This window comes from Geospiza fortis, unplaced genomic scaffold (assembly GCF_000277835.1).
Source record: "Geospiza fortis unplaced genomic scaffold, GeoFor_1.0 scaffold172, whole genome shotgun sequence".
In the NCBI taxonomy this organism is placed as follows: Eukaryota; Metazoa; Chordata; class Aves; order Passeriformes; family Thraupidae; genus Geospiza; species Geospiza fortis.
This window is the reverse complement of record NW_005054309.1, coordinates 7,865,413-7,875,835: the sequence shown is the minus strand read 5'-3', so window position 1 is coordinate 7,875,835 and position 10,423 is coordinate 7,865,413. Positions and strand designations below refer to the sequence as shown.

Here is a 10,423-nt window from a genome sequence, read left to right as displayed (position 1 = left end):
CTGCTGGGACCACTGCAGTGTCCCCATGGACCACACACCTGTGAGGGGGCTGCCATCTTAATGACAAGGTTCCTACAAGCTATAGGACAACTGCACATGCAGAGGAAAATAACAAACCACCATTTTAGATAACCTCAATTTACCTACAACTAAGTGCTGAATTTTTTATTTTGGAATCACTTTATAAGAGCTTCTAGTTGGTGGTGTTCTGCTGGTGAACATTTACAGGAGCAATTTTTTATCCCTTGAACATCCAGCCCTGTAAGTGCCCTAACTGGAACCTCAAATGAAAACAGCAAGATGCTTAGATCTGCCTGGTACATTCCCTGTAATGATCTGACCTTCATTTTATACCTAGAATGGAGAAAAATCCACAATTTGGCAGAAAAATGAGGTTATGTAAAGCCTTCTCTGACTCCATCTGCCCACTGCTGCCAAGGGGTCTGCACAGAGATTTGTCCTGCAGAACCCCTAAAGCTCCTGACCCCAGGATGTGCTATTCCTACAGCTCAGCTGGAGTTTTGGTGGTTAAACCAGTGCATCAAGGCTCATTCTGTGCCAGCAACAAATGGAAGCCTGATTAGGGAACTATATATATCTAATATATGTATATATAGGGAAAAATTAAAATATATTCAAGCCTATTCACCCTCCTGCATGACACAAACATTTTCTGCAGTGCTGTTGGATCTATTGATATTTAATTTCCTAATTTGAGGGTTAGTTCTGGTGCATGAATTTTGAATTCATGAGACCAACTTTCTGTGAAAGGGAAAACAAAGCTGCAACTCTGCTCCCATGAAAGCCCCGGTTTCAAAGCTGGCTTGGGCATTTTTACTTCCACTGCAATTAAAGACAGCTGCAAATCTAAATCTCTTTGGCTGCCTGGAAAAATATTCAGAGAAGGAAATTGGTCAGCTCCTGAAAAAGGAGACCCAAATGTCCAACAGATGGAAGGAGACACGCAAAGGATGGCAGCAAGGTCTCCAGGGCACCAAGAAGGCCATAAATACCTTCCACAAGACTCCTCACTTGACTTTTTTTCTATATGCACTTGATGTTATTGTTAGAGCAACATCAGGAGATGGTGGATTTCCCCAAAAAAGCCCTAACGTGGGAGGTGCTTTGTGAGAGGTTCAGAAATCCCCATTAGGAAGATCAAGGTGACAGAAAAAATGTGATTTGTTCATTTTGAGTGCTGTTAAACGAGACATGAGAAAGGGTAGGAGCTGTACCCCTGCCAGTATTTAAAGACAGCAATGGAAAACCACCAAACAAACCTCCTGAAGGTCTGCACTGATGGGGGAATGGGCCAGCTATCCCACTAAGGCCTTTCTTCAGCTCTTTTGCTGTTCATCTCCAGTACAAATTAACTCCAGGCATTTCTGAACTTGGCATCCTTCTACATCAATCCTTTTGGAGCTGCACTTGGGCCCAAATGCCAACTCACTCCCTTGGCCTGGACACCTCCACAGCATCTTATGATGAGTAGGAGCTCTTTCTGTAAACACAGTAATACAATTGGCAGCTTGAACAGGCTGACTTAGGAGACCCAAAAGCCACCAGCTCCAAGGATTTATTTGTCCCGGCTGCTCTGCTGTGTTTTAAAGGTCAAATTTATTTTGAAAACACAGTAATCTGAGTCTTCCACTGGTCTGTTCCCCCAGAGATCTGCTGGTAGCACTGCTGCCTGCTGGAGGCACACCCCATCTTAGTCAGACCATATAGTAGCATGGAAGAAATCCTGCTCCCATTAACCAAAATAAATCCCCGGCCAAGAGTCATTAATGAAAGCTAGTGCAAAGCTGGTGTAGGAAAAAGCAGGGAGGCCCAACAGCAGCAGCCTGGCTGGAGCAGCACTCCACAGCCATGCAGTGTGCTGGGAGCCTTGGGACAGCCACACCAAACTCAGCACAACTGTGACAGCTGCTGGTGGCTGCCCAACAGAGGCCTCCTGCCCCAAAATACCCAGCAAGGGCAAAGACCAAACGATATCCAAACTATATCCCTGCAGCAGCCATGAAACTTTACTTGCTAATCTCTGCACTTACAGATTTTCTGGTTTTTCAGATTCAGGGCACCTTGCAGCTGGCAAAGCCACAGCCAGCCATGCTGGGGAGCATCTGTCCCCACCACTGCCACAACCCACCACGTTTGCAACAGAAGGTCTGTGCCTCTTTCAAGGACTCCAGCTTTAATCCTCACCATAGCAACTCGGCTGCTCCTTGCTCGCCACGCAAACCATGTCTAATAGAGAGCAGAGCTCATTTCACTCTGGCTGGATGCAGGTGAAGCTAAACCTGGCCAGATGGACCCGAGGAAATGGGCACTTGAGAAGATGCTGGGGCTATCACAGCTGCCAGCTGGCCCCAGCATCTGCCCTGATCCTGGCTGAGCCCGTGGGACAGATCACATCAAGGGGGCAGAGGATGCTCTTCAGCCACAGCCCCCCTGCCTTTCCCCACTCCTCTGACATGGCAGGAGCTTGCCAACGCCTCTTGGCCAGCTTTGCTCCAGCATATCCCCCTTTTAACTGAGGTCCAAAAACTGTAAGGCAGCTGGGAAGAAGGCAGTGGGTGAAGGGGCTGTTCAAAGCCATTAGAAAAGGCATTGGGTTTAAATACTGGCTATGGTGGCATTAACTTTTAATGACTTGGGGACACAACAGAAGGGAACTGGCAGAGCCCAGGGGACTGAGCACAGCCCAGCCCAGCAAGGCAGCAACTCTGTAGCTCAGGGCAGAGCTCTCCTGCTCAGCAAAGGGATTAGTCCTCCATTCAAAACCTGCCTGGGAAGCAGCAAAGAGAACAATTTTCTTCTATGTGAAGAGAACATATTAATACAGCAGCAAGCATTGTATTCATTACAGGATTGCAGTTAATCTGGTGTCTGCTTTTATTCTGCTGTTGTTCTGCCCCTGTACTGCTTGCAGCAAGCAGGCTGAGACAAAGGCAGAACCAGGCTTCCTTACAACAGTCCTCACAAACACCCACTGGGGCAGGGGATTTTGGGGTGCAAACCTTGTCCTCTCCCAAAGCAGCTTGCCAGCTTTGGGATGGGGTGCAGGGCTCTAGCAAAGCCTGACCTACAAAGTATTGAACACTCTGTGCTCTGACAACACACAGACCTAACATATTTACCAGACTGAAAAAACGCTTTGCCTGGGATTTGCCTGTGTTGATTTTTGCCCTGGAGGGGCTCAGAGGACCACCTCGAAGAGGGGACATACCACCACCATCATCACCATCAGCTGCCTGAAATTCCTTCCTGTCTGTGCCCCTGGCCTGAGGCATTACCCAGCACAGGGAGAGATTGGAGACCTCTTGTTCGTGCAAATTAAGGGGGTGGATGCTTTAATAGTCCATTTACTGCAAACCCTTTTATCAGACATATTGGTGACCTCTTCAGAAAGCTAATTTAATGACCCTCAATGTATGAACCCTGCAATGAGTCACTGGGCTGAGTTCAGAGCAAGGCAATGGGTGCCTCTTTGAAAAACCCGATCAAAAGTCACAAGAGATGAGCAAAAGCCCCTTTATTTTTGGTGAACTTCTTCAATACAAGAACCAGGAGCTAAAGCAAAAGCTAGCACTTCCTCCAGAGCACATGGCCAGGCTGAGCAGCTCAGGGACACCCAAAGTCACAAGGTCAAATCCTGCAGCTGGATTTTAAATGGGGTGGATAATTTTAAGACCGATTGCATTTGTGGTTGGTGTGTTAAGACAAGGGTAATGAAATCTTATCCTTCAGGGCACATATGGATCATTGCACAAGTCAGGCAGGCATCTGCCCCTCCCCTGCAAGAGAAATTCTAATTGGCAGGGACTGTAAGACTGCAGTTGAAATTATGGATTAAATGGGACACAAATGGCACATGGATCCAGGGATAGGGCAAATTGAGCTTTTCGGTTTCTTTTCCACTGTAACAGTCCACAGGAGCAAATAATGATAATGAACTTGACAGATGCTGGATTGCACACCTCGACTGAACACAGCTGTCACCCCAGTCATGGGCTAACTCTGCTCAGTAGTTCCAGGGACCCCTTTAGGTTTGGAATATTTACAGCAAACCAGTACTATTACCTTCACAAAAGTTGGCAACACTTGCTATGGTGGGGAGAGTGGCTGGAGATGGCTACACCGAAAGGATGAGCAGAGGGGCTTGACCAGTGCATCAAAATGTTTGGGGTTACTGACTGGAGAGGTCAGCACGTGACCTTAAACCACCTGAGAACAGTTATAGGAATGTGCCCCTTGTTGACAGAGTGACAAAACCATCCTTTGTCCCCTCAAAACAGAAAGAAGCCCAGAAGTTTCTCTCCTCAATTAGGTGAAAAAGCCACTTCATAGGCTTAGGGAACTTCACCTCAAACTTAAGGACAGCCAATTGGACAGCAGCCTAAAAGTCAATTTACTAAAAAAAGAAGTGAACAAAGAAACTAATCACTTTTGTGAGGTGTTTTACCAGGAGCAAGAATCTCTTGCACCTGGCTCAGTTTTTATCTATTTGTTATTTTGCCTTTTATTAAACTTTTGTGTTTCCAACACTGCGACAGAAGCCATCCTGCTGATTTTATGCCTCCAAAGGTAGCTGAGCTATCTTGGGTGAGTAATACACCTCCAAGAACTTACCAGACCTGGCTCAAGGAGGCCAACAGTCCCTTGGGACCTGCCACCAGAAATCCTGCTTGCTCCACCCAAAGCCAGCTCAGCCCTGGCCAGTTACCTCCTCCAGCCTCCTCCTCTGCTCCTTCTGCTCCTCGATGCGCTTCTGCCGCTCGGCCAGGAGCTGCCGCTTGTGCTCCTCGTTCTCGCGCTGCTGCTGCTCCAGCTGCTGCCGCCGCAGCGCCTCCGAGCGCTCCTTGTTGGCCAGCTGCAGCCGCAGGAAATCCCGCCGCAGCGTCGACTCCCCGGGCAGGTTCAGGATGGAGCTGCACGCAGGAGAAGCGTTAAAGTTCCCCTCCATGCAGCCTTGAGCCTCTTGTCCCTGTAGGGTTTCCCAGCGTGGCCCCTCTCCCCTCCATCCCAACAGCATCCGAGCATCCGGCAGAGCTTGGGCAGCAGGGGTGGAGGGATGGGGACCTGCAGGTGTCAGGGCAGGTTGTGCAGGTGGAGAATGGCAATTAGTTTTTCTTTGCTCATGGCTCATCGGTCATCTACTCACTGGAAATGGAAAGGGTTCCTTTACAATAAGCTTCTAACCAAAGCCTCTGGTGCTGCAGTGGCTGGCACGCACTATATTTAGCTGTGCACAAAGCACATTTAGCATGAATCACTGCCAGCTATTAAAATACTACATTATCTCAGAGAAATAATGGAATAACCTGATACTAATTACAACGGCTCTGAAAAATGTCAGCAAAGAAAGTTCCAGCCCTACAAGTGCTTGCAGCAGCACCTGGGAGGTTTCATGGTGAAAAATGACATGGAAACAGGGAGTTAGTTACACTTGGATGTAAGAAACCACATTTTAAAGATTTTTTTTAATTTCACCTCACATTTTTCCACATCTCAATATCCACATTCCCATGACAGCACCATGTTGTGCTGCAGATCCCACAGGCAATGGGGTTTTTCTTCCCCAGCTTTTGGTTAAGGTGATCCAGAGCATCAGTTCATACCCACGCACCACCCGGCAGCAAGAATTCCCTCTGTTCTGCCAGGGAACAGGACTCTGTGCTCAGAATGTCCTTTTTCCATTTCCAGTTCATATGAGCCCATGATCCAAGCTGATTTTATGCATAGCTAAAGGGATGTAAGGGCACAAATGAAATGCTGATTCTTACCTTGGCTCTCCAGAGTCATTTTCCTCCTCCTCCTCCTCACTTCCACTGTACTCGTACTCTGTCTCATCTAGGAACAGAATTGCTCATCAGTGCCCTTTGCTGGACTCATTTGTTTTTCCAGTGGCTGAAAACCCCAGAGCTCTGAAGGCAGAACAGCCAATTCTCTTTACCTTGCATGACCAAGAATAAGCAGCATTACTGCTCTGCATTTTGTGGTTTTATGGGGGCCACAAGGCCAGGGAAGCACCAGCACAGTGGGCAACAGCCCTGACAACCACAGCGCCTTGATGTAAAGATGGGGGTGTCCACAAAATAAGAATTTTTCCCCATATGACAGTGAGTGACCCCCTTCTTCAGGTTCTGCAACAGGAGGTGCACCACCAGCCACTGGAGCCACAGCCACGGGAAGGTGGGATTTAACCAAGGCTCTGAAGGCACCAGCTCCTCTTTCCTTAAACATATGCTCTTCCTATGCAAATCCATGTAATTTCCAGGCAATGAAGATATCTACATAAAAGCTCACTGCAATGTTGTGTTACATACTGCAATTTCTGCTGGGATATCATCTTTATCGGATGAAGGGAATTATAGTCAAAGAAAGACTTGCATTTATCCAATTACTCTCCATCTCTAGGGTCCAACCTTCATTTGCCAGACTAAACACATTTAATACTTCACTGGGATCCCATTTTATTGTTTTGATTGTAGTGAAATCTATTACAAGGGGCTGGAAGGTACACATGAAAAATTAATTCCGCTACCAATAAGAGGAGAAATAGCAACATATTAATTTGCTGGATCCTACAAATGAGCTTTCAAATTAAAATTCAGTTCACAAGCAGCTGAATACTTTAACAAGTTTCTTCTGCTATCTGATCTTTCTTGCAGAGGACTTTGATAGGGCCTGGAGAGTTCACTGAAAACATTCAGTTTAATGGGTTATTCCTAGTCAGCGGAATTGCTTTGGGGCAAGGGTCTTATCTGGATGTTGGTTTGCACAGCTCTGCTCATTGCTGGTGCTGCAGGGATGTCACGTAGATCAACACACTTGGCATGAAATACGTGAGCTGGGGAAAATTCAGCTTAGCAGCTTCACCCTCCCACACGCCAGCACGGATCTATGCAAACGTAAATTTTATACACACGCTTTAATGAATCAAAGCTTGGATGTTCCATGTGGAAATTACCACCTGGCCTAAAAAATGGCATCATTTTTCATTAGGAAAAGAAATATATTTAAAAACACTGATTAACTCTAATGACAGTCACCTGTCTGCTTTGCATGAACACGCATTGTTTAGTTACAGGTATTTATTTTCATTTCAACGACTGAGAGGAATCAAACCACACAAAACAATCTGTCCCCAAAACCACATGAAGGTTCACACCTATTGAATTTAATGAGATTGCAAACAATCTCAGCCATCTGAGTAAGGGGAACTAGTACTGGGCAACCCACTCCTTTTCGTTTTCCCTCTTTTACCCATAAGCTTCACCTGTCTGGACGTGCCCTGGTCTGCACTAGGGATATCCCCAAGCACGTGGCACAGGTCACAGGTTGCCCAGACAGAGATATCTGAGCACATGGCAGAGTCAAGGATTGCTCAGAGTGCTGCTTCTTCTCCACTAACCCTCCCCTCTTGTCCACTGACCTTTCTCTCCTCGTTTCTTTTTAGTCCTGTCGATGTGGTCCTTGAGCTGGATGCGGACCTGCCTCTCGTTGGGCTGGTCCCGGATGAAGGGGTGCTTCATCAGCTGCTCCGTGGTTGGTCTCTGGCTGTGGTTCTTCACTAGGCAGCTCTCAATGAAGGACTGAAACTTTTTAGACCTGGTCAAGAACGGGGAAGGAAGGTATAGAAGTAAGTGTAAATGTATCGATTCTCATGTTAGAAAGTTTGAGAAGGTTTTTCTCAGTTCTTGCTTGTTATCCCAGAAAGCTGGGAACCATCAGTATGACCAGAGAATCACCAAAGCGAGATGTCACCAAAGGCATCCAAGAAAAAGCAAGGCAGTGTTCCTGCTCCCTTCCCTCTGAACCTGTGAAACTGCAGGTAGAAATGAGATACAACACACACAGATATAGACACAATGCCTGAGTGGATTGTTTCTCATATTTTATGGCCCCCAGGCAGTGTTTCAAGAGAAGAATCTTTGTGAAGCTCAGTGGGACAAGTTAGGTTAATTTTTTTTTTTTTCAGATTTAAGTCCCAAAATTGCAGGGCTTGGTAGAGCTCAGGCAACTTTTGGATGATCCTGTTGCCTGCAGCCCTTCCCTGCTCTCTCACAACCCACAGGGCTGGGGGGCCAGCAAGCCCCAGACCCCTGATCCAAGAGACTGGGACATGCTCTTCTGATAGAGATGGGAACAGAGCCCTGCCTTCCTCCCTGCCCACAAAGTCACACTCAATCTCAGCTAAAACAGTTTCAGCCAAATCTTTAATAAACAAATTTGTCTTAGTCTCAAGTGCTGCATATCCAAAGTTTTCCTGGAACTAATTTCACCACATTATAAACTCAAGAGAACAGGGATTTACAAAAGGAAGATGTTGACAGGCTACAGTAGTCTATGTTGCTTTAGCAAATAAGAAAATGAATATAAATTAATGTCAGAAGCCAACAGATACTACAGAATTGCATTAGAAGTAAAACAATAAGCTTTCAGGGATTTTACTTTTAAGCTGTCAGACTAAAAGTGATTTATCTTTCAAGTGCTAATCCATACAAATTGAGATGCAAAAAATAAAATATGCTACTGGATCCAATTAAATCTTCCCTCCAGCTCTACTAATGAGCAAATCTGCCTTCCCCACCTTGCCTTGAGAAACTCAGTGTATCAGTGTACCCAGAAGGCACAATCAATGTGATGCTCAAAAAGAAAAAAATACACTTTTAAAATACGATTTTCCCTTGTTGGTGTGAAACTGGAGAGACTCCATCCTGGATGTGTGGTCCAGAGCATGTGCAAAGAGAGTACAGGTGAAGCAGCTGAAAAGTTACCCAGTTATCCTCCTGGAAGTGATGGGATGGGGGTCCCAGTGCCCTGTGATGCCCTAAGACACCTGAGCAGCTATGGACAAGGATTTCCCATCCATTTCCAGCTCAGGCTGCTGCATTTCCCACCATCTCCCTCCCTCAAACAAGCCAGCCTTTCCAGGGCACAGTTCAGCCCTCAGTGGAGCTGAGGACCAGGGCTTTCTCCCTGGCTCTGATCCAGGAGGATTCCACCACACGTTTCATCCCCTCCCAGGCCCAGGTCAGCCCACCTTCCTGAAACACACATTCCTCCAGCTCCTGGGCTTTGTAAAGCTTAAATCAATGTTTGCAAAGCTTTTGCAGCTGCTTGGATGAGAAGTGGTACCACAGTGCAAATATCACCTCATTAACAAAGAGGTTTCATGTCTTTTACAATGCAGGGCTAGAGAAGGTTTATGGGAACAAAATCACTAAAGTTGAGTTCATTTTGCCTGCAACCAGGGGAAGAGGAAAATAAAGCTTCATTGCTGGCTGGCTTTAATTGGGAAAGAAAATGATACACCAAAGACTTTAATTTCAATGGAACACAGCGCTGCTTCAAAAGCTGGTTTGAGGATTTAGCAAGCAAGAAAATTATTTTCCTCTCTGCAATTTTTAATTGAGGGCAGGCTCCCATGCCAGTGTTCTCTCTTGGCTTTCCTGACTTACCCTCAAAGGGGCTGGAGTCCCTTCACTACTTTTACATGCAAGGAAAAAGATGGTCTGCCCATGTAGTGTACTTTTATTTATGTGTTGCTGTGCACAAAAGCAAGGACAAACTCAAGCTGAACCTTTCTCCATTCTGCTTTGCTCTTGTGACTTGTGGTTGTGAAAACCAGCCCGAAAGCCTGGTCAAACATCTCCTCTCTTCCTGGGATGGGAATTCTAGGACTCATCCTGGCAAGGCCCAAAAACCTCCAGCTGAGAAAGCTAAGCACACCCTGAGGTGGCAGGGCAGGGACTAAAATATAAATTCCATCCCAGCTCCATTTTTACCTTAAGGACATGGGGAAACATCCTGCTCAAAATCTGCTTTCATCAGCTCCCCTCTGCCTGGAGGCTGAGGGAGTCTTTGCTGAATAAACAGCACTTTTGTATGAAAAATAAACTCTCAAGTCTCACAATCCTCTTTGTGCTGTAGGAGTGAGGATAACAAAGGAGCAGACTGGTGATCTGGCAGAAAACAAGCACCTACACTATTTTCTCAGCTGACTAATTGTATCCTCAAAAGGTCATGCAAAGAGAGCAAGAATATCTGACACCCTCTGCAGAGCCAGCTGGGAATGGTCCCTCTCCTCCTGGTTTGGTACTGGAGCAGCTGATCAGGCTGACCAAACTGAGATGCCTCCTGCCAAAGCAGGGTGAGTTTTTAGGCTGGTCCTAAAACCCCAACACCATGCATCCAAAGCAGAGAACTCCAAGTCCCTCTCACTCCGCTGTCAGCAATAAAATATTTGCTGCTGTTGCCCCAGGTGCTGTCAGTACATACCATGGGCTCTTCTCCTTTTTATGGGTGTACAAGCAATAAGATATTAAGCAAAATTTAAAGGATTAAGGCAAAGCTTCCCTCTGTGAGCTCAGCCCATCTGGGAACAGGGGGCAGTGCTGTCTCTCCAGCATGTGGC

General features: G+C 46.5%; 1 protein-coding gene across 1 annotated transcript in view; it reads right to left on the bottom strand.

The window, feature by feature from the left end:
• TNIK (TRAF2 and NCK interacting kinase) overlaps positions 1-10,423 on the bottom strand; it is a 121,073-nt gene that overhangs the window by 41,969 nt on the left and 68,681 nt on the right. Inside the window, 3 exon segments of the mRNA XM_031055481.1 lie at positions 4,727-4,931; positions 5,787-5,853; positions 7,439-7,614. Of these exon segments, the coding sequence (XP_030911341.1) occupies positions 4,727-4,931; positions 5,787-5,853; positions 7,439-7,614 (448 nt within the window).